Raw genomic sequence first — 25834 nt, forward strand, 5'->3', positions numbered from 1 at the left:
GACTAATGAAAATTAGTTTCCCCATTGAAGTAATTTATAATTACTTAGAAAAAACAAGATCACCAGTTTTCTTGTGAATGAGATCTCTAAACTAGGTACCAGATCCTCTAGTTTTCAACTTGGAGTAGTTCCTTTCATTAAAAAAGAAAAAAAGGAAGAGATTACCTAAATTTAGAACATGCAATTAAGTCTCTAAAGAAGTGAAAGATGAAAGCCTTATTTACTGACACAATTCTAATTTAATATCCAGAATTTCCTGGAAGATCATTCTAGCTTTTAACTTTGTGAACTTTAAGTCATGTTCCACTCTGTGCGATCAGAGCACTCATTTAAGTCTTGACAAATTTAATTAAGCAATACACAAAGGAGTTTTGAAAACTGGAGAATTACACTCTCATATTTAGACATATTTAGAGGATATAATTGTACTAGTTGCAGTGATATTAAACAACTTGACAGATTAATGACCAGCCTAGGTTAACAAGCTAACCATAGTACAGGAAGAGCAGTAGTATTAAAGTTTGAATGTTTGTAACAACTTTACTTACTGTATTAGCCACTTGGTATTTCAGGTATTTGGTACTTCAGACCAATTACATGCTAAAAATTGGAATATTCGCACGACTAAAAATATTAAACTATTTTAATACTGGTGATTTTTAAACAGTTAAATGAAATTAATTTAATAGCAGAGTCTTGCCCTAAGAAAACTGAGAATTTTTAAAATTCAATACAGTAAAGGTCTTACAAAGGGGATAAATTTTTCATTAAATCAAGACAACTTTACTTCTTCCCCTGAGGAGGAAAATTCTCTTATGGAAGATTTTGTTTTAAATACATAAATACTTCCCTAAAAAGAAACTAAATATATGCTTAAATATTTTATTGCTACAGAAGTTCTTTTACTAAAAGATGGTAGTGACGGCTTCTGCAGGTCAGGAATTCTGTGATTAAAAGTATTACAAACATAAAAAAACACGCCCCAAAATACTAATTGAGAAAATGTAAGTTTACTTTTTTCCTATAACTCAAAATTGCATAATTTGAAAGTTCATTTATTAATTAGTCCCCCACCAACAAGTTAACCCCAAATGAATATATGGCTACTGACCTATCCAAGAAAATACTTTCTGTAGTTAGAATTCATGCTGTAAGATATGTCAAACTGAGTCATTTATTCAGCTCACTGACATTCCCTCTTCTGGATCAGTGAAAACAGAAAGGAATATTCTTCTTTCTTTGTGTGCACCACATGTTATTAGTCTGAACTGAACAAACCATCCACACAAAAGAAATACTATCCACATTACTTTCTTGAACATTTAATTCCAGTCAGGTTTATGGAATTATTTACGATTTACACGTATGTCAGGCACATAGAATCATTCCACCTGTTTTTTTGTCCCTATGCCAATAATTTGATGGGCTCTTATTTAACTGGATCACACAATGTAACATTGGCAAGTCCTCATTTTTGGCTTTCTTTTAAATACAAACCCAGGACTTAGAAGCAGAGACAATACATGCTAACATTACGAACTGAAATAAAAATCAAATGGTTGATGGATGATACATATATGTGTACAAAAGTACTTAGAAACATCAATCTGGGTGGTTACAACATAAAAGCTGGCATGTGTGCCTACAGCTTATGGATACAGAGGGCTTTCATGCACACATATCAGCTTATTTTATGAGATACTTATCACATGCTGCATTTTCTGGCTTTCCACATTAGCAAGTAAGGCTAAGGACACTCGATATCACAGAGACCAAAACGAAAGTAAAACAAACACAGTAATTCCATGGTTTCTGCTGTCATAGAAACCTGAAGGGAATAAATTATATTTCTATCACAATAAAACCACCTGTACAAAAATATTTGGAGAGTCAAGCCCAATTTGAAATCAATAGGCAGAAAATGTTCCTTCTGAAGAATTTTTCAGGATTACCTACCACTCTTTCTGAATGAGAGAAAAATATCTGATAGAATTACAGTAATAAATTTTATAAAATTGTGTGTCTGATAGATTAAGGTAGTCAGCAAACTCATAAAAGGTATTGATTATTCCAGTGACCATTTTATGGTAGTTACTTGTATTAAATTCTCCACTTCCTGTGACTACTATATCCTATGTGTACCTTGTTTTAGCATAACCAATATAAAATCATTAAGTAAAAGTTGTAAGAGTAGAAAATAATACTGTACTGCAGTACTGGTGTTGTGCCATCAGCACACATTCTTTCTTCACACGTGGATGGGGAAAGAACCCCAGTGAAATACCTCTAAATCAGAGGGAGAATATTGCAATAATTAGAAAGAATGCCATGTAGAATACTTCCAAGTCTCCATTGAAATTCCCTTCAGATTTTGCTAATGCGGATCACAGCTCTTGCATTGCATTTCATTGTATAAAATTAACCCCAACCCACCTCCTTTATGTTCTTTTTCCCAGCCTCCCTCACCATGTTTAGACTGTTGTAAAGAGAAATGTCTGTTCTCTGGTGGCCTCATGGTAGACTCTAGTCTGTGAAATTTCTGAGTTCTGTCTCTCACAAGAATAGTATTGCCCCTTTCATCATGATTTGCGATCTCTCTGGCAAGATCCTTCTTTTGGACTACATTAGCAATCTCTGCTACAAGATCTGATTCTGCTTTTTCTGTAGGGTTATTCTTATGCATATGTACAACATCTTCCCTTTCTCCTAGCAGCTTAGAAAGGAGTGAATAGAAATCACCTGTACAGAAAAGAGAAAAGATAAGAGTAAAAGAGAAAATAAGCCAATTATAACAGATGGAGTATTTTTAGAAGGCTTCAGCAAGGTATAATGTAACCCAAGTTATTCAAACAGTTATTGACAAAAGTAGCAAAGAGGAACTGTTTAGCCTCAGGAACTGAATGAGCCAGGTTTCTAGTATGAAAAAATACAATCAAATTCTTACGGACTTTAAATTACACATAGATGCTCACTTTTACCTGATACTCTGGCATAAAAATATCATCACCTCTGGAGATGTTCTTGGGAACAAGGAACAAGAGAAAAAGGGGAAGGGAAAATGAAAGCAAAGGGAAAGGAAAAAGTGTGCACGTCTCAGTAAAACAGTATTTATGATGAAATTATCTGGATTTGCCAGGCTACTGCAGAGTTATAAATCAAAGAGGGAAAAATTCTATAGTTTTATGGAATTTTTCACTTACAAAGGCAGTAAAAGACAATCATGATACTTTTTAAAACATATTTTTTTGAAGTCTGTCATTGTGTAAGAAGCTTAAGCTGTAAGAATACCGCATTTCCCATTTACAAGCAGATTCCCACTGTAAAAAAAAAGACATGATCTATTAAATGTGCTTTTATTTATTCAGTCTGGGTTCTACTCCTTCTTTTACTCCAAATAGTAACACTCCTTAGTCATGGTATCATCTGGCAGTGGAGTGAAAACTACCTTCTCAATGTGCTTGTAGCAATAAAGTTATGACTGTAACTTTCTTAGGCATTCAACAAACATTTCAGTACATTCCAGAACAATAGCTCACAGCAAAAAAATCACGAAAACAGAACTTAGTAACCAAGTATCTTGGCTGCCTGAAAGTACTATCAATTCTATTAAATACCACTACATTATTTGAGTGGAAAGAGATGTTCAGTGTGCTTCAAGAGTTACTGCAAGTAGTTATCCTCTTATTTCAAACAAAAATCACTTGTAATTTAAAAACTGTATTATTTTATGACAGGCTATATATGACACCTTTTAGAAAAGTGAAACTATAAATAATGAAGCTTCCACACAAACGAATAAATAAGGAAACAAACACCACCCCACCCCACCCCTGCAAGAAACAAAAAATCAAAACCCAAAAAAACCTACTCAGAACCAGAAATCATCATTTGCAGCTTGGGACAGAGGAAATTAAGTCTTTTGAAAATGATTCTTAGAGGATCTGTCATGTTACTAAACAGTCCTTGTTCAATGATTTTGAGTAGAACTGCCTTCCTTGCCCTTGGAAATGAAATATCCCAGACGACACAATGTGTCAGAAAATAATTACTGAAGTAACAGGCCCAATTTCAATGATATTAACAAAGCAAATTAGAGAAGAGACAAAATCATTAAGCTGTACAACAGATGGGAATTACTTGCTTCCAATGCAATTCTTAAAGCTAGAGTACTCCATTATCTTAATACTGTCATTTAACAAGTCCAAGTACTGATTCAAAACAAATCCAAACATTTCAAAAGTATATCACAGGAGATTTGGATACAAACCATATCTATATTGAGAAAGATTTTTAATTACTAAAGCAACCATCAACTTGTGCTGAAGCAGAAATGCAGCTGAAATTTCCTTTACTAAGGAAACATTGGTATTAAAATACTCTATACTGGCCTTTTTCTTCCCAACATTTTAAAAATTAAATGAATACAAATACAATACAAATACAGAACAAATGTTTTGGTTTTCTCTGTGGCTGAAGACCTATAGATGATCTATAAGCAATCATTTCCAGTGAGAGGTCTGAGTGGTAAAAGCACTGCTCTCCCTAATGTAACTGTGAGAAGTCTCCCTAAACAAACAAGCCTGATGCTATTTTAAACTGCAGGCCTTTTAAAAGCAAAGTTCATCCTCTCCTAGTTGTGTGTCAACTGCCTTGTAATTATTGTCTGCAAAAGGAAAACAACATACTACAGTTGTTACAAAGGTTTCAGAACTCTAACAGCTTAAATGCTCATTCTACTTGAGTGAAGAAGTTTGACAGCTTCATGCTCCAGCCAAAAGTGCTGCTTTTTATCTCTAGTGTGCAAGTGTTGTCACAGAATAATGAATCCGGCTGCTAAAATAGATATTGCTTGTTGATTCAACAAATAAAAAGAAGACAAAGAAGTTCTTTTGTTTATGTGTCTGATACTAGTGGCTTCAAAAGAAAATGTTAACAGATAGGGCTCTATAGAGGACACGAAGAAAAGAGAGAATTCAACTTTTCAACTTAAAAACATTAAGTGCCCAGGGAATAATTTTTAGGACAGGATGCTTTCATGAAAAGTCAGCAGTCTTTATGGAAGCTATTAACTGGGGATTCAAGTCTAAGTAGGGTGATATGTTTTGGTTTTTTTCTAGAGCTGAGCCAATGACCATAAGATATATGACAAACCTTCAAACACTGGTGTATAGAGTAGGGCAGTTTGAGTACTATAGCCACTATCCATGGGCATACATGAGGTATTTTCCAAGCTGAGCTTGTCCTGTCAGAGCTTTCATTAAGCAGGGTTTTTGTAACCACAGCAGTTAAAAATATTTAGGAACTGTCTGAATGTATGGAAAAGGGTGTGCATCAGAGAACAGAAGTGGTCAGAAGTGCAAGTGCCCTGAAAGTGTGACCCTTTCCTTAAATGAATATGTTTTAGAAAATTAATATGGAATCTCAACACACACAAAGATCAAAAAACATCCCGTAAGTCTACATATGTGACCAGTATCTCCAAACTTCTGGCACAAACACTAGGCTGAAGTGTCCTGTCAATGTCCTGGCATTTTGACAGAACTCAGAGTATTTAGAAGGCACAAAAGACATTAAAGTGAAGAATTTAATTTTGCTGATAACGGAATGTCTGCAACACTACCCTAAATTCCACACTCTGAATGTGCATCTAACTTTTTTTCAGCTTTGCTTGTGATGTCCAGGCAGATTCCAATAATTTGTAAGCAGTGTAATTTTAAGAAATAGTTCAAATGTATCAGACATAACTAGCAAAGAGCAGACTCATGCTGGTTTTGAGTAAAAGCTGCTCTGTTTAAAGCAATATCCAGCAAACATCAAAGTGTGATCTTGTGTTATGACATTGCACTGGTCTTGTACCAGCTGGAACAGTTGGAGGTGTTGTTTGCCTGAAGACACTCCGTAGGAAATGAACATTGGTTAATGCTTGATCTTGTTTGTAATGAGACAGCTTGGCCTTTAGAATACCTGAGTATAACTAGACAAAGACATGGGTGAATCAACAACTTGATCTCACTGAAGAAACTGAAATCTAGCAGTGCAGTCTCTGGGAAGCTGCCTGATTAGGTCACTTTCAGAGAAGATCTTTGCATTTCTTACAGGCAAGCTATCAGCTGTTTCCTCTATGGAGGCTACAAACACCTGCAGCTTATTCTTTTTGGAAGAAGAGATAGCTGTCAAGACCAACATCTCAAGAGTGAAACAATCCACAAGCATATTCCAGTAAATTTAAACTTCCTGTGGTGGCTCTACACTATCAAAACTCTTTTATAGAAGAATGTTTTGGTTTACAATCTTACAAACAAAATCATAACATTGGCAGAGAACATAATCAAGAGTCAGACAGGGAAGACCACAACATTCAACTTAAAATGGCTTCTTTCCATGCTTAGAAATTGCATATCTAAGCAGAAAAAGTTATACACTTTTCCTGCTTAGATACGCAATTTATACCAATTGCTTTTTTTTTTTTTTTTTTTTTTTTTTTTTTGCTTAATTCTGATGGTCCTTTTTTACTGTGCTGAAGATGCTTTTATAAAGGTTATGAATAACCTTATCCTAACAAAATCAAAGGCTCATCTTTTATTTACAGCTTTGAGCAGGATCATTCAGAGTGGAGAGAGCAAGCAGACCCTTTGCTATTCTGAATCCTCCCTAATTATAATTTCCTAGCAGTATATATCACTCCCAGTATCTTTTAGCAGCATTTTCTTCCAGGTTTAATCCAGTCACTTTCATCTCACTTTTGTACTCTCTTTAAGAGATCTCAAACAATCTGAGCCCTCAGCGTGTTGTCAAAGCCTGAAAATATCTGAAGATTTTCTTGTACATTTGGACTTAATCTAAAAATGTCTCAAACACTTCATTCTACACATCCCACATCAATACTGGAACACAAATTTGTCTTTTGTTTCAAGCTTCTCCTAAGGATTTTTAATCACCTACCAAATCAAAATCCTCTCTTTTCTCACAGCCATATCCAAACCAGCAAGGGGAAATTATATAAAACATTTATTTTAGAAAGAAATATAACCCAAAATACATAATCTTCTTGGTTGATGCTGCTTCCATGGCTTTGCCATGTAACATTATCACAAAAACACACTATTGAAAAACTAAAGACCTGCCTGCATGCTGATTCTCCTTTGCTCTTCCTTTCAACACCTGCCCCAAAAGATATTGCAGGCCTCCCTTCACATTTCCCTCTCTTTTATTTTTTCCCCTTAAGGTAACAAAAAAGAGATGGACAGAGAGCAGAGAAGTTGTATATCCTTCTTTCATTTCAGAAATTTCTAACCCAGTTGCAAAAATACCTCATTCAATGTATTTGTATTGTAACTAGCTTTTCTAAGTAATGCAGAACTTTACAGAAAGTACGCAACACAACACAGACATTTCAGTTTCCTAACTCACAGGTTCAGCTATGACCTAGCAAAATATTCCCAGCTGTCTAACAAATGCCTTGTGCAAAATACCTCTCTGTATGTGTGTACATGTGTGTGCAGTCATATGTAAGTATATCATACAACTGAAAATAATTAAAAGATGGGGTGGGTAATAAATAGGAGATTTATGTGTAATATTTATTCAGACCCCATTTTGTACAGATTATGATGTTAAACTTCCTTACAAAGAAAGTTCCTCCTACAGTCAATGGGCTATCAGAATATATATATATTTATATATATATATATTTAACTTGATTCAAAGATTCCCTTTCCAAAAACTCCTGAAGAAATATTTTAACTGAACAGAAAGATTTCTCCTAATATTTTTATTCCATCATGTCTGTTTATGAAACATATGCTTGCATTAAAGTACTTCAGCCTGTACTGCAAAATTAATGGTCATTTATGTCGCATGTATATGAAACATCTGAGTGTGAATTTACAGGGTACTTTGTATCATATTCCACACCTTACACTCAAGCCACATTTCCAGTCAGTTTCAGCAGGAGCTCTGTATATGCAGACTTAGCTTCAGTTCTCTGCTTTGTATATTTGCTATCCTAAAAGACTGGAAAAACTGATCTCAACATCAGACTACCCAGCTACCTAGAACCACTCTGGAACTCTTGTAAGAGTCTAGAGAAAAACACACTGTAATCAGCAAGCATCAAATTGCCTTAGACTAGAGAGCTGTATTATTTTCTTTCTGTTGTGTACTACTTCTTTCACTATACACATTTTCATCTCTAAAACAACAAGGTAGAAATGCAATGAGGTTTTTTTCTGTGCAACCTATCTCACCACTAGGACAGCAATTGTAATGACTGCAAATGTGAAGCTCAGCTTTATAGAAGCTAACATCTGAATGCTTGACTGAAACTGCAATATTACCTTAAACACAGGAGATTTAATGGGATTTCAGTTAACACATTCAGCTGGGGAAAAGAGACCTCATGAATCTATCTGGGACACTGCAAAAGAAAGATCCTTTATACTGAACTTTCCCACTTGAACCTCAAGTAAAATATTACTAAGTCAGTTATTACTCCAACTGTAATAACCTAGTCTCATGGCAAAAAAAAAAAAAGAGGGATAAGGGAAAAAATCCCACTGTATTTGTAGTACCAACACCAGTGCTGAGAGCAACTGCAACTTCTAATCACTTCAGATTCCATCATCAGAAGCAAAATATGTTACTGTGTTGGTACTAATTCTTAAATTCCCTAAGCCAGACAGAAGTAAAAATATATTTTTAAAAGTGCCATGCCAAACATATTTAATTATGTTTAATATATGAAATATATTTTATAATAATATAAATATAATAAAATTATTGTATTAATTTTAGTAGAAAAATTTTGCCCCCTCTGCTTCAATTTATGTTTATACCAAATACATACAAAATGAGATATCAAATCACATGTCAGACAAAATATTAAATACTAAACATCCGATTAACTATCCCCTGTCTTATACTTTCCTTGTTTTTAAGAAGCTACTCTCCTATTGTTTATATACACAAGTTTCTAAAGCTTTCAGGTATACCATCAACAAACTTTCTCAGTAGTAAGGGTTCCTTCACAGCTTGCATACCAAAAGAAACCTGAACTACACTACACTGTAGTATGCCGCAGGAAAGTGATCAACAAGCAGAATGAAACACATTTAGGTGTTTTTTCAACAGGTAAAGACATATGACAGAGATAATGAATGCTAACAAATAAACGATTTTTGCTCCTCTGTATCTATTGAATACAATTTAATCAAACTTCTATTGAACAAAAATAAACATTGATATTATTTATTTTACTAGGGACTTGATGCTTAACAAGAACAGGAAACTTTCCAATACACCAAACATCTAAACCAATTGCATTTCCTACAATAATTCACTTCCTATGAAAAGTTAATCTTCACTGCTGTTTCAGAAACTATATAATGGGGTCAGTTTCATTGAGATAAGTACAGTTAAATTTTAACACAGCAGGGATTTGACTTTGTCTGCATGCAGAATGCTGGTTCACTTTGTGATGGTTACTGCTTATATATATAGATTTGCACTGTCTATTAATGTGCCTCCAATGAGTGAAGATAATGAAATTGAAAAAATTAATGTAAAAGCAAGGATAACACTTGGATGTACCAATATAGTAAACATCCTGTGTGTGACCAGGAGGTACCTTTATGCCCAGGCAAATATGATATCCACATTATTTGCAGGCAGATGCTTTCATATGGCAGACTTTTTTGTTTTCCCCTTTTGAGGCAAATCCTTAGATTTAAGAGTACTGACAATAAATATTGTCTCTTTGGCCATATCTCTAACCTCCAGGTTAGTAAGTACCTCTGATGCCTTTTCTCTGGTTCTAGAATTACGAGCGCAGTTAAGGGATAAAAAAGTTATCTTAGTATTTAATAAGGATCCTTAGGTGCAATAATTTGTCAAGGAGGAATATGTTGAAATGCACCCACACGGTATATTGCATATATAATTTTATGGACTTTGTAGATTAGTATATTTTACAAAGGTTCCTTAATGAGAAGTTTAAATGGATGGCATGACATTTCTTTATTTTAAAGCATACTTCCCTACATGGGGCTTGAATCCAGTTTACAAAGTGTGTTCTAGAGAGGGCTTTGGTTTCTCAAGATAGTGTAAGGTTTTTCGGCCCCCAAATGATGTTTGGGTTTTTTGTCTAGCAGAATATCAGGACTATGCCAAGATATGAGGCTTAAAGAATTACAAGTATGTATGCTAAGAATACTGAGAATACATAAAACGTATATACAAAGAAAGTGCAAAAAATCATCCTGGGATCGCCTCCATGGGAGCACAACATTTTAATAACTATTTCAGAGTTTATTGGAGTAACAGTGAAGTAAGAGTGTTTACTTCAGTTGCCTGAAACTAAGAAGGGGAAAATAAGCTGCTAAAACATAATAAATCACAGAGAAAGAAGCCCATGCAAGAGCAAACACATAGTTATTGCAAAATTGTTGATGTGCTTTCTTCAGAGCAAATCAAAGGCTGAATTTACTGAGCAACAGCTCAGCAGCAACAGAACTAATCAAAGACTCAGTTCTGGTGTCTCTTTGTAGATAAGGTTACCAAACAGAATATGTCATGCCAGACCATAAAGGGAAAGCCTGATGTCTTTTACCTCCGTGAAAGTGTGTACTTGTATAATGATCTTAACCCCAGTGGATGTATGCGTGTGCTTCCGTGTAGGGTCCACTGCCTCCTCCCTCCAAACGGTAGAATTTTCCTCTCCTTAAGGTCAAATTTAGTTCCTACTGGCTAACTCACTAAAGTTACTTGAGGAGATGGATGAATTAGCAACATCATTGCTTAAAACTGATTTGCTCCACAAAACTGGACTCTAATTTCTATGTAATTTTTAGTGGCACATATTGCAGACCATTTTCAGCTCCTGGTTTCCCCAGCCTATCTGAGGAGCACTTGCAGAACCAAAACCTACTTTCTAAGCCAGCGACTCAACTTCCCCACTTTGAAGACAAAAATAAAACCAAACCTGAACTGTTTTTTCCTGTTGTTTTGCTTACTTAGACATAATTCAAGTGAAGTTAGAGCGGTATCAATATAAAATTGAAGGCAGGTTCCTGTAAATGATGGGGAAATTTATCTTAATCTAACAATTAAGAACAGGAAATTAAATTCACAGCAACTACTGTGTTTTGGTATTTCACATCATGAACCCAAGTAATTTCAAATGAACAAAAAATTGTGTGTTTCCATAGAAACAGGTTAGATGAGGACGTATATTACCTAGTGCTCTCAGCAAACCAGACTGCATAGTGGAAATGTCTTCAAAATACATTCCAAAGACAAATGAAAAAGATTTTAGCAGCAGGACCTTCTTCAACTCTTTTTTTCAAATACTACTGAATTCAATATAGCATATATATAACAAGAGCCTTGATCAAATGCTAATGCCCTTATTGGTAATGCAAGGGTAACCTAGATTGTCAGCATGAATTTCAACATAAATTTGTAAGCAGATAGCTCATTTTGCTGTGAAACAGGATTAAAAAAACTGAATTGCTTTTCTTTCTTAAAAAACACGTCTTGAATTGACTAAGATAAGTATCAGATATGCCACTGTGAATACTGTTTCTAATAGTTCTAAGTTCTTTCATTCAAGACGATTTCACACTCCGGAAGCTGGTTTTGTGTAACTAAAGCTTAATTATTTAACTCTAAGAAATAGCAAAGCACATAAGAAAATCAAACCTCTTTTGGAGATGTTATCAAAAATTCTAAACACTGTCCAATCTTTGCTCTTCTGAAAGGCAAAAGTAAGTGTGCTCTAATTTAGTCCTTGAACCTCAAAATTGTTCAATGGAATCTGTATGAATCTGTAGCTGATGAGATCTTCCCCTTAGTCTAAAGAAAAATCCTGATACTGAGGCAATTTTTATTAACAGTATATGACTCACAGGAACTTAAAAGTAGAGTCTAAGATATTTCTGGAACATAAATAATATTCTGAGTATTTCTTAAATCTTTACAGCAGTCATAGATTTTTTTTCCTCCAGCTAAGTACAATAAACATTTCTGTGTGAGTTGTAAAGCATACATATACACAAATACAGTAAAAATAGAATATTAAACAGCTGCACTCAACTTCAACTCAGTATTTGCATGGACAGCAAATACTGAAGCATAAGAACATTATTCCGTAATACACACATGGTAATACAAACTGCAAAATCAATGAAGAGTTAATAGAAAATACTTACATACAGAATACATGCACATACAAATAAACCACAACTTTTGTCAGCAAATTAAACAAAGAACAGGAAAACATTATGAAATTAAAATGCACTAACAAATTTTACCTACAAGGCTAGAGATCATTGGTAAACTAATTATTTTTATCATTTCTTATATAGCATACAACCCTATTAGATTTACAGAACATTGCAAATTACATCAATTAAAGATAAACAGATTAAAAACTTTATAAATCATTAAATGTTTTATGTATTTTACATTAATGACTCCTTTACTTGACATAAAAATAAACAAGTACATACCCTGATCCAAAGTCTCTGCTTCTTCTTTTTTGGCCTGCTGCAGCAAATAACTTGCATCACTATCCTTGGTTTCTAAAAAATGTATTTAGGATATGATGTTAGCCTTTGCATGTGAATGAAATTGAGTATTCACCTCCTGTGGAAAAACACCCTTTGGAAATGAAACATTTGGTGTTTTCATATATAAACAGTAGCTGTATTGCACAACACAGCACTAAAACAACCAGAATAAAAAATAATAAGATTTACATTAGAAGATAGAAGTAGAAATAAAATATAGACATAAAAAATATACACAGAAATAAGCAAGTGCATACCCTGATCCAAAATATCTTCTTTTTTGTCCTGCTGCAGCAAAGAACTTGTATCACTATCCTTGAGTTCTGAAAAAAGGGTTTAGAGTATGATGTTAACCTCTGCATGTGAAGGGAATTGCCACTCTCCTGAGGAAAAAATGCTCTTCTGAATTAAATATGTGGCATTTTTATCATAGCACTCATACCACACAATACAACAGTAAAAAAGTTAAACAGAAAACTACAACTTGTACTTTCTACACAGACACATCAGTCAGATTACCTCTGGATAATACTGTTACTGCAATTTATATGCCTACAACTATTGAATGTAAAAAATTTGATTCCTCCCATTACACAGCAGTGGGATGTAGAAAACTAGGGCAATGTTATGATTCAATTTTGTAGGAAATAGACAGAAGATAAGATAAACATTACTGTTAACATAAAGTTTGGCATTGAAAAAGAAGCCAGTCTTTAGGGCACACAGGCCACACAACTGTAAAAATATGTTAGAAATTGGAAGACAACATGAGAAAGAAACAGACAAAAGACTATAGCAGACATTTCCACCAAAACCAATAGCACAAACCCATGATGCTTTATTAATTAGCAATTTGAATTTTATGCAGAACTGCATTACCTCTTTATGAAAGTTTTGCATACTAAGATAACAAAGAGAAATACATCAGTGAGCATAAGATGGCATTAATAAAATGGATCACAAGTGTTTTTCACCTTCATGATGTCCATGCATCATCATCTTCACATCAGACTTGACTGGAATAGGAATATTTGCCTCCTGCGGAATATTTCTGAACATTTCAGGGTTTGTGTTCTGTGTGCAGGTCATATATGAGACAGCATGTTTGGCTTCCATGTAGTACATGATGTAGAAGTTGCACATTTCATCATTGGCAGTACCCCTACACAGTACAGAAAACATGTGGGACTTAGAAAATAAAGAGCTGAATAGCTGTTATTTAATTCATCCAACTTCTTTAAGAGGATACTAAAATATTGCAATCAAATGTTTAGATGTCGCAAACCAAAGCATGCAATACCTGCATTGCAGTGAATATCAGAAACTTCTTTTGGTTTATACTGGAGAAAAGCAATGTGGACAAATGCAACAGGATAAGCACAATCACATCTCCTTCAGACAAAAAACCCTACATATCTCAAAACCTCCTAGCAATTTGCTTTTGATTTCACAGAAAATTGCATCACCTATTTAAACTGCTCTTTCTTCTAATTTCTCCAGCATATTCCACAAAGAACCCATTGTGTTATCAACTGGGCATATGTTCTGATTAAGTATGACAGAGCTGTATCATTCATTACATTACAAATCACTCACTTTTCTACAAATCTGGGACAAATGTAATTTGAAATTGTTGTTATCATTATTATTATTGCAAATAACATACATGTTTCATTTCAGCAGCTATTTGACAAATTTTCCCCCTTTCCTCATCAAGTGCATTCATTTACTGTCCAATCACACTGGTTCTAATACTGCAAAATTTATTTTTGTTACATATTAAGCTACCATAAGTATCTCTTAAAGAGAGTAGACCACTGTCACCTTGAGAATAACTTGCTTGTAAGCTTCTGTAACAAGAACATGAGTGCAAGGGGAATGATAAAACACTAGCAAAATTCACCTCTTTGATAAATGTTGTGCGTGTACTTGAAACAGAAGTAGCCCTTCTCTACTGCTACATAATCCTGTCTTCAATAGAAAAACCAGCTGGCACAAGTAAGTTTTCTTTTCTGAAAAATATTACTTTGTGAAGCAGAGTATATATGGCCTCTTTATAACTGTGGTCTGATTCTTCCTCTGCCATATAGGTTCGTACCTTTTGTTTAGAGCTACAATCCTGAAAATTAATAAGCTAGGACTTCTTAACAGAAGTTCATATAATATAGGGGTTTACATTAAGATTTTTAATTAGTTTTCACAATTAAACAGTGAGCTTACACTCATTAAAAAAAATACAGAGGTGTTTTATTAGCTGTTTGCAAAAAGACATCAGCGCTGACTTTTCCAGCAGCATTCTGCAGCATTCATTTATTCACCATAGCAACAATAATAACACAAGCTAGAGGGGAGAAAGGGAAACATGGGAGAAGAGACTGTTTCAAAAGGGGAATTGGTTATTTTTCCATGCATTGGAAGTTTGGCATCCCTTGGAGACTACAAAACTGGGCAAGTGCTGCTTAAGCTTTTAGAAAGCATTAACTTCACTGTTGGACCTCCAATATCCATCACTATGATTGCTTCCTCTTTAAAACTCCAGTAGAAAATGGGACGTGGATATTACACAAACTGTGGTCACCTGACATTCTACTGTATCTAAGCATTTGTAGTGGTTTAATTTCAGGTGGCAGTTAAGTACTGCCGCTCACTGCCCCCACTCCTGCCCTCCCCAGAGTGGGACAAAGCAAAACTTCTGGTAAGATATAATAATACTAAATATTACTTATTAATAAATAAATAATAGTAATACTAAAATAACAATGATAATATTAATCATATGGTGTGATTAATACAATACACTTTCATATATTATAGTGCAAACAAATAATAATATAGTAAAATAATAATTATAATAAAAACAATTACTGTAATGAAAAGGACAGAGAGAGTGTTTCCCCACTGAAAGCATATTAGTACATTGAAATAAAATACCATAATTTTCTAAGATTGTTTCTTAAACTGTAAGGATTATTCAACAAATAGGAACTGCTCTAGGGAAAGTTACAGAAACATGACAGAAAAGTTTTGATCTTGTGAAAAAAGGTCAGCAGTTAAATTAAGGTTTTATGTTTTTAGTGTCATGATATTTGTAAAAACCTCTTCTCAATTCATTTTTTCCAACTATTACACATCAGTATCTTAACTGCCCACTGGAAGGTGATATATCCATGTTGAATTCTTAACCCTCCAATGAGATGCAATCTTAGGGTGCTCAATGCATAAAAATCTTTCCTTGGAATGCTGCAGCACACACTTCCAGAATGGAGAATTTTCCACAGGTTATTTTTGTTTCTCTGCATATGCATTAAGTTACAGTTCAAAGAACCACAGCCAGCTAAGAGAGTATTAATATTATATGTATTTTTACAGCTGGTTTTTTTCCACTTGATCTTACAGGGTGTATCTGTCACCTGCAGCTGAATAGCATCAGTGACTAACACAGTTCATATTCTCCTATTTTTATTATTAGTAATTTCTGGTTTGAGTGTTTTTCATAAAAGCCTGTACATTTTTATACTGAAAAAAGGTAATTTCCATATTGATCCAGATATTTTAAGGTTAGATTTTGCAATAGGTCAAAATATTAGAATTTTATAAGCTTCTATACATTCTGGTTTTGAAATAGTGTAGAGAACTGTGAAGCTTTATTATTCCATTATAAACAGTTAATATTGTCACCTGATTAAAAAATGTATTTTCTAGAATTGATATTCTGAATCCTTCTCTAAGAATATATCAGCCCAATATCTGACTAAGTTGTCTGGCAGTACAGCTTCACTTCAGAAGTGTTCTGAACATTTCAGCAAAGTGAATATTCACATAAGTAACATCAATGATCATAGTGTGGAGTTAAATCGTAAATGGATCAGGCAGCGTAACAAAACATTCAGGCAGAAACTGTTTCTTAGAATTACTTTGGAAGAAGACACGAAACACAAACATTTCTATATATAACCAACACCCTGGTAAAACAGGTTCTTAAATGGAGCGAATAGATAAAATTTACCCTATATGTGTCTCTGTAGTTCTGCCTTCCCCACTGAACACGCATCTGGCTGCTAGGATATCATCATAGCTAATGTCTATTGGATATTTCACAGGATAGAATGCCTGAAAAAGAGGATGATTCATGGCAATCAGTGAAAGTACTTCATATTCTCTTTGTTAATAGACACTGATGAGAAGGATGGTGCTACATATCTGAAATGACTTTTGCATCATTATCTAATTGTGATAACACTTGGCAATATTCACTTCCAGGAGCACAACAGCACATAACCACAGGAAACACACCATGACGCAAATCTGTGGACATGTGATTTCCAGTTCAGTTGCTCAGTTTGAAACAAAGACAATTAAAATTTACATTCAGAACAAAAAAGAACCCAACCAACCTGTGGCAGCTGTGGACTCTGCCTACCAATCAATGTCCATTGACCATTTCTCACTCTGTATCCGCTCACTACTTTACCTATAAGATCAATATACATGAGAAGTGAGGTATGCTTAAAAAAATATATTGCAACGTTTTTCTGTTAGGTATTTGATATTTCTATGTTACTCTTACCTAGTCTGTGTGTGTGAACTCTGTAGGCAAAAAGGTGCATTGGAGACCTTTTGTAATGGCAGGCAATGTCTGCATCAACCACTGTGAAAATATGACAGCAACAAACAATGACAAACAGATCATTTATCAAAGAGAGAAAAGTTGAATTGCTGTACTTCATTCAGCATGGTTTACAAAAAACATACATACAATGGACAACAGATGATTTCAAAAGAAAATAGATTGCATTTTGTATTTCTGCAGTGTCCTTCTCAAGATATCTGCAAAGAAAACCTAGTAAAATATAGTCCAGATTACTTGAAAATTACTTAATCTGCTGACATATATATAAAATCTTTCTGGCTGAAAGCCAGAAGAACTTCTTTCAGTGTACACTACTACTATTTAACAAAATAAAGTAATACATTTACTTACATACTATGTTGAGGATTGCTTAAAATAAACATAGCTATGGTAAATAATCTACTCGGGAAAATTAAAATAAACTGATGTAATTGTAAACTAATACAATTTACAATGAAGTCTTGATTATAAAGGCCTAGACCTAATTTAGATTTAGACAAGAGAGTTTGTCACAGAAGTGCTCTAAAATGTTTACAGGATAATACTTGTGTTAGGCGCAGTAACAGTATCTAAGGAACAGCTACAGAAAAATCCTGATGCCTTTCTGAGAGATATCACCACACTTCCCGTTTTAACAAATTTCTTGCTCCACTTAAGAGCTGTATATTTGACTGAACATGAGAAGGAAGTTATTAGCAACTACAGAACTGTTTGTCTGCCCTTTTCCCTCACCCTTCCAGCTGAAAAATTAAATTCCTACACTGATCAAATATTCTTGGAGATAGTGTAGGATTAATTTGGTGGGTTTTTCATACTGGAGAGCAAAATATTTTTAATTTCAGTTCAAATTTTAAAATGTTTCATGTTGCTGAATCCACTAAACGGCCGGAGTCAGCTGAGCATTTCACCACCTCATCATATTTAGGCAGCTGATTATGAATGGGAAAAATAGTGCTCTTGGTTATCTCCTTAAAAATTTGGTATAGCAGAGTACAGTCAGGGTCCAACTTCCTTAAAACAGTACATCTCATGCTAGCCAAAGAAAGGATATGGGGAGTTTCCCAGCTGAGGTTTAGATAAAATTCAGGATTCTGAACAGAAACCGTTCAGAAACTTTTTATTACAGGTTTTTTTGTTTGTTTTGTTTTGCTTTTTTAGCATTTTGACCTTTTAACTGACTAGGACCTTTACTCCCAACATGGGAATAAAATCCTTAAACAACAACTCCTTACTGGTAGGAATTCTTTTTTAAAACTGAATTCTCAGTAGAAACACAAAAGTCATGAATGACATATGAAGAAGAGTTCAAATCAGTTTATGGCTTTTTAGAGGGGAGAGGAGGAATTAGAAAAAAGATAAGGCATTTTTTATGAAGTATGAGATGAAAATAAATTAAAGAAATATTTTATTATTTTTTGTACACATTTTGTACAAAATAAAATTATTACTGTACACATTGTGTTCATACAGCATTGATTGTCTTTATTGATGTAGTCATAGGGAAACAGGATACAATCTTAAACATAACTTTTTTCCTCATTTGTTCAATCAGTCAAATAAATAATTAGTCCATCTACATATCAGCAAACCTCTGTCAAATTTTCTTCCACAATAAGCAACAATAATACATCAGATGCTGAAATCATGTAATCTCTTTGTAAAATGACACCTCACCTTTCTTGCCTGGTGGTATGACCGTGTTCACAGACATCATAAGATACATTCCTGCAATCAAAGGCTGCCTGCAATGGAAAATTCAAGCTCTGGTAAACAAGTCCTCTGCAAAACATAATTGCAAGTGACTTCATATCCAATACCATTTGATACCACTAATTTCTAAGCATTGGATTACATCTGAAACAGGTCTCCTAAAAACAAAGCTGTTTCACAGCAGTTTCTCTCTCCCTCTCTTTTTTTGCTACAATTTCTAAAGCATTTTCTGCAGAGTATGTGAAATAGGACAAAGCTATCATCTGCATAATTGCTGTTCTCATCCCAGATTACTAAATATGAAGGTCTTAAACTGTATTGACCCAGTACTCATAGCACAGCTGTGTCAAGTTTCTTAGCAGAAATGAAATTTTTTGCCAGCAGATGACATGACTTTGTAATTCTTAATATTGTGAAGTATGTACTATTTTTATTTCAAATGCTTTCACTGGAACCCACAATTTCTATTCCAATAAAAAAATAGGTAAACATTTTAAAAAATACTCACTTTTGATGTGTCAGATGTAAAGTTACACCAGAGCAGTCCTTGTGTTTATCTGTACAAATTGTGAAAGTTTCATCATTAGCAACTGAATTCATGCAAATTACTACACATTAACAAGATTTTTCTGCTGTGTAAGAAATAACAGAAAACAGAACAAGTTTTAATCTTACTGTGTGAAGTAAAATTGTTATACTGTGGAAATACTACTGAAATTTGCACAAACCTGATCATCTCAGAACTGCATTTGTAGAAATCTTAATAGAAAGAAAAACTTCGGTGGATGAAAACTACTGTACTAGAAAATTTAGATCGTTATGAACTAGCATTTGGGAAATGAAACAGTATCATGTTTACATTAGTAGAAAAAGCAATTTTGTTTCAAACAAATCTATATTTTGATCAAAGTTAGAAAAATTAAAGGTTTTTGAAAAGCAACATTTAGATATTAATAATGCAGCTGCCAGAAATCTTTGCAATGAAAGTCAGCAGGTGAACTTGATATACCAATACAAACAGCAATTCTACTTAAAATTGGATATCCCAGAAGGTGAGTAAAAATAGCTAATTCATTTGTCAGTGTGCTTTATCATTATTAGCTGATACATTTGACATTTAAGTTTGAAGACCCAGTCATCTTGACAGTTACTAAATTATAGTTGGCCATCTGGAGTTCAATCTTTGATCCTTTTAAAGCAAGTTTCTTTTCTAATGTTTATACAATAATAGCTGTAGTTAGAAGATGGATCTGACTCCAAAGTAAACAGTCTACAAATTCTTAGATACTCTAGCTCTGTGCATCCCGATAAACACTTTTGGATTTAAAAATATGAATCACGATATCACAGTTGCACCTTTACAAATAGCAACAAAAAATCTAAGTCTTCATTGTACAGAGAAAAGAAAAATAAGAACAGTAGCACTTTCATCAAGATTACTTACAAGAATCAAGACTAACAAATCAAGAATCCAAATGTGCCAAAAAGACTAAGCTATTAGAACAAAAGAAGGGGAACGGTAAGAAAACATTCAAGAGAAAGAGAAACTAAACTCCTTGTCAATAGTTTTAGAAAAAGTTCAATATATGTATATACTGTTCATCCTCTTCCCTGCAGGCAGCTTCACTTACAATCCGAATACCTCAGTGTTTGCTACAAAGGTCTTTGTATAGTCTCTTCTGCCCCACTCTCCTAATTTAAACTGATCTTTTTCTTACTTATATAGCACAGGCGATGCTCCAGAACTCAGTTTTTATAAGTTTAATGTTTTTAGAACTCTGCACTACATTAATTTCAATGTAAATTGGAAAATGCATGCTTCCTCTCAGAACATTATTACTTAAAGTAATAAAACTTAAAATTTTAAAATGCAATAGGTCATTTTGTGTCTCTCAGTTTTGGAATTTAAGTTGAAAACACCACCATTCTATCTTTTGAAAACAGCTGCAAAATTATCCCCAAGCCATCAAACAAATTTCATATTTGAAAAATTTAGCCCTTACTAGGTCATAGTCATAAAAGTAGCACCATAGGAGGAGGGGGGAAAAACCCTCAAATATTATTTCTGGTTGGTAATATTAAAGTATTTTGACACAATTTGAATTTTCATGGAAAAAACGCTGATTGCATTTTCATCCAAAGAAAGCAATTTCAAAATGAACTGAAGATAGTTGGAAAGCTGCTACTAATTATTACAATTGTTACTACATATGGCAATCATCTCAATCAGTATCAGAAGAAGCACTGATGCTGGAACTGATCTGCTTCTTCCTTCAGTTTACCTCTTTGAAACACTTCACCGAATAATACTGGCAAGTTGTGCTCTGCCTTTTGTGTTCTGTTCAAGTATAACACAATCATATTAAATATTCTCCGCCTTTATTTACCCATACCAAACAAAGCCAATGGTGCATGTTACACTAGCTTCATATTTGAAGGATATAATTTTTATAAAAAAATTGTGCATGACAACATTACAATGATCATTCAAAGTTTAACTACCAATAAATGTTTAAATGTTTTCTAGGAGAAATATCTCAAATACTAGAAATACTCAACAGTTTTTCAAATTAAGGACTCACACCTGATGTGAAGGCAAATTATGCTAAAGAGAAACACTCCTGTTCTGTAAACTGATTTTGCTAAGACTTCTGAAGCAAGCCTGACAGGCTTTCTGCTAATCTGTCTATCCAGGTCTACAGTCCTGAACTCTTCAATTGCACGCATGATAATCTGACACAGACACTGAGACTTCTAGGACTTCCTAAAAAAAAAAAAATTATGGGTTTTTTACCCATAAAAACAAACACTGTTCAAAACCCTAATTTCTTTGCACTCTGAGTATAGGGATTATATATTACTGAGCACTCTGCTCAAACTATTTATTCAACTTCTTCACTGCTCTGCTTCTAGTATTTCATAGGAACAGTATAGCACTCATTCATGATGATTAGAATACTTAAAAGCTTCCACTGCAACAGAGTGGCACATTTTATGAAGCTCCAAACCCCTTGTTATTTCAAAGTCAGCCATTGATTTGTACTGGAGACTCTACATACTGTCTCAGAATTGGCTTTGCTCCATTAAAGGTAAGAAGTAGCCTCAAAGGTGAGCACAACCCCTGAGCAAGGCAATTCCAAAGCTAATGCCCATGGGGAAGTAACTTTGTACAAGTTATATTTATTGAGCAAAGCCATGCAGCACAAGAAATTAACTCGAGGTCCTAGTACAGAATGACACAAATAATACTGCATTTAATATTGGCATCAATATTGGATACATAAAACTACCTTAATTTGTTTTTTTAACGTAAGTTAAGATGCTTGTACTTGCAGATCTATTCACTCATCCAATATCAATTCAGTAAAATTTATTTTTAAAAGTCTACAATGAAATCTGGAATGAAACTTACTCAGTTTGTGAAAAACAAAATGCAAACATAGACTCCCCAGTGACATTTTCACAATTTACTTTCCAGACAGAAAGGACGCAATTGTTGATCCTGGTTCAATATAAATTTTTTAACAGATAAAGACCTCATAATAGTCACAGATGACTGATTTTCTGAAAGGATATGAAAGTATATCATAGCCATGCGTCTCTGTGAATACGAAAAGCTAATTTTATTCAAGACACTGGAATATTCAAGAGAATGTCAAAGAGAAGCACACCAAATCTAATGCTCAGAATAATACTCAGAGCAATGTTCAAATGACAAAATACAACTCACATTCTTATGAGGAAACACATCTTTTTAAGACATCTACTAGTTTGGTGGCCATAACTAATTACTCTCTCCAACCAAAAAAAACCAAACCCTAAGACAATATTAAGAACCCTACACTCGACTTAGAAATTATATGTTATTATAGGCAATTTGGGTAACATAATTCTTGCAGAGCATGATAGCAGGGAGAAATAAATCTACTCTCAGTGAAAAGCTGGGAGTTAAAAGAAGAAGCTGAGAATGCAAGAATGCATTGTTCATTGTGCAAAAAAAGAGAGAGAACAAGAAAGAGAACGAAAAAAAAGCCAGAGCTGATCAAAGATGAAAAACTTCCTCATAAATTTGGCCCAAATATATTGACAAAAATTATAAATTGCTTCAAACAATGCAACAGATGCACACATACAAAATGACAGAATATGAAAACCTTCCATTTCAGAATAGCTATAAGACCTTATCATCGACAACTTCTAAACACTTTGATTCTTGGGAATAACAGTTATATTCTTATATGTGCTGGAAAGGACTAAGGCAATAATATGGCAGATTAGAAACAACATTAGTCTTTGTTATACAAAGGGAAGGAAAAAAAAAACCCCAACATTCTAGGCATTAGAAAAATATAATATTTTAAACATTCAGATTCAAAGGTGATTACATAGAATAAAAAAATAAGACCAGGAATACAACTGCACTGCATATCCCTACAGCCCAAGTTCAAAGCTGACTGGTCCCTTTACAGAACCAAAGATGGCCAGATTCACTTTAATTTGAATCTGAACTCGAAACACTTATGACTATACAAAAAGGCAGACAAATTTCTGACAATTTTTTACTTGTTTACTTGTAGCCACTATCAGACATAACTCCACAACAATTTTGGCTCTTACAATATAAAAAACAAAGAAAATTAAATATAATAATATATATATATATATAATAAAATGTCCTAAACCTTCATAGTAGTGTTCAAAGACATTCAATGCATAATTTTCAACTAGTTTCACAATGTTTTTAAAATTCAGGAATAACCTAATGCGATTTTTCTTGTAATTAGATGTCTGTTGATAACAACAGGTATAAGAATAGAATCAAAGTATAAGAATACAGTCCCTGAAGATTGTATGCAAACCCATGCAGTTGTTGCAATTCACAACAGAGGATAAATGACGAAACATGCTCAGTTAACTCGTTATGCTTTCAGTAGTACATCAAGGATTCCAAAGCATTGTTCACTATTCATAGTTTACTAGCAGTTTACTATTCTGTATACAAGTGATTACAAATATAAAATATTTAACTTTATGTAGTAGTTATTTATGTATTAGCACCCAATTTTACTTCCTATCAGTTTTGGAGGGAAAAAATGCTGCAGATAAAATCATTAACTCTCATGTTCAACTATTCTAAAAAGAATATTTTTAATTTCATTAACCAGGTATTAAATTAATTTTGTCCAGCAAAGGGCCACAAAGATTATGAAGGAATTGGAGCATCTCTCCCGTGAGGAAAGGCTGAGAGAGCCTGTTTCAGAGAAAGATGGATCTGAAAGGAGGGTGCAAAGAAGAGGGAGCCAGGCTCTTCACAGTGCTCAGTGACAGGACCAGAGGTGATAGGCACACTGAAACACAGGAGGCTTCTGCTGAACATAAGGAAAATTTTTCACTGCGTGGGTGACTAAGCACTGGCAGAGTTTGCCCTGGGGTGCTTCTACCCCTGAATATACCTGGACACGGGCCTGGACAACAGGCTATAGTTGGCCCTGCTTGAGTAGGGAGGGTGTGGGCCAGATGACTTCCAAAGGTTTGTTTCAATCTCAACCATTATGTGATTCTGTGAAACACTCAATGACAAGAATAACCACATTGCTATGCTTGAAATGAGCATTTCATTAAAAAAAATCAAAAACCAAGCCAAACAAACAAACAAACAAGACACTGTCTCCATGAGTTACATTTTTTCCAAATACAAATACTGTGACTGATTGGCTAGTGAACATTATCTGTTCACAATCTACTCATGTAAGATGACATGTTAAGTGTGTTCACACCTATTTGTTTCAACTTCATTAAACAAAACTCTGAATTATACATGGAAACTCCAAATTTCTCCCTAAATGTGAAATTATTGATGTATCTCTTGATTACTTTCTTGATTACTAATTCATGTGCTCCACAATTTTTGAAGAAAAAAATGGTGTTCACCTTTCAAATATTTATAGAGATACATTCAGTTTATGAAGCCAAGTTAATACAGAAATTGTATTCCAAATATGCCCACTGATCTTTGCAAATGGCACTAACAGAAAAATTATTTTCTACAGATAAATATTTTTTATGATGTAGATGATACAACTTACAGAGCAAATTTCCAAAATGCATACCTCTAAATGCACTAACATCTCCATAGTGTACCTGGAGAACAAAGTATCTGCTACCCGTTTCTCCTCCAACTCTGAATCCAACACCTAAGAGAAGGAAAATGTATTGTTTTCAGAAAAAAGAAAATGTAAGATGATTCACCATCACTGACAATATAAAAAAATACAAATCACTTTACTGGTTAAGAGTGAAGGGCTAGAAAATTTCAGACACCACTGAAGAAAACTTTGTCCTGAAACCAGGAAAATCACCAGCACACGATCCTAAGCAGACTAAGAAGCTAGGACCATAACTTAATTATGAATAAGTATCTGCTTTATGTAGAGAACCCTCTCAATCAAAGAACATTAATACAGATTTTTTAAAAATCCAAAACAAAAATAAAGTCTTACTATCCATGTAGGATTTGGTGGACCTTTAATTTCTCATACAACCTCTGCATGATACAAACTAATTAACACCAACTTAGTAAGAAGACATTGAGAATGAGAAGAGAAAAAGTCTGCAGTAAAATATTTTTAGATTTAAATTAATATTATATGCAGAAAAAAATCTGGAGGAAATTATGCACCTATGTTACTTGATGAGAGAAGCAAGCACAGGCACAAAACACAATAGAGAAGCTTGAAATAATCTGAAATAATGAAATTGCAAATTATCACCATCACCAAAAGGGATTTCTCTAAACCAATTCTACAGTGAACATTTTTCAAAAGAAGCAGAAAAAACAATTTCTTAGTATTTGGTCAGAGAATCCCACAGTAAAATGCAAAGCCACCATATAAATGAGACTGCAGCCTCTCTATGCACAAATGAGGAA

General features: G+C 34.0%; 1 protein-coding gene across 5 annotated transcripts in view; it reads right to left on the bottom strand.

Annotated features, from left to right (window-relative positions):
• Positions 1-25834, bottom strand: part of PAM (peptidylglycine alpha-amidating monooxygenase) — a 118717-nt gene that overhangs the window by 20367 nt on the left and 72516 nt on the right. For 3 of the 5 annotated variants that reach the window (XM_041398112.1, XM_041398114.1, XM_041398111.1), the window contains 10 exons: positions 25017-25100; positions 19415-19463; positions 18871-18938; positions 17134-17214; positions 16961-17037; positions 16573-16676; positions 13541-13728; positions 12824-12889; positions 12507-12578; positions 2434-2739 (listed from right to left, as the gene is read on the bottom strand). In XM_041398112.1, the coding sequence (XP_041254046.1) occupies positions 2434-2739; positions 12507-12578; positions 12824-12889; positions 13541-13728; positions 16573-16676; positions 16961-17037; positions 17134-17214; positions 18871-18938; positions 19415-19463; positions 25017-25100 (1095 nt within the window). The remainder of the gene's footprint in view (positions 1-2433; positions 2740-12506; positions 12579-12823; positions 12890-13540; positions 13729-16572; positions 16677-16960; positions 17038-17133; positions 17215-18870; positions 18939-19414; positions 19464-25016; positions 25101-25834) is intronic. The other 2 variants (XM_041398113.1, XM_041398115.1) reach the window with 2 other exon arrangements.

The sequence above is a fragment of the Onychostruthus taczanowskii genome, unplaced genomic scaffold (assembly GCF_017590055.1).
Source record: "Onychostruthus taczanowskii isolate IOZ18803 unplaced genomic scaffold, ASM1759005v1 scaffold140, whole genome shotgun sequence".
Taxonomy (NCBI): Eukaryota; Metazoa; Chordata; class Aves; order Passeriformes; family Passeridae; genus Onychostruthus; species Onychostruthus taczanowskii.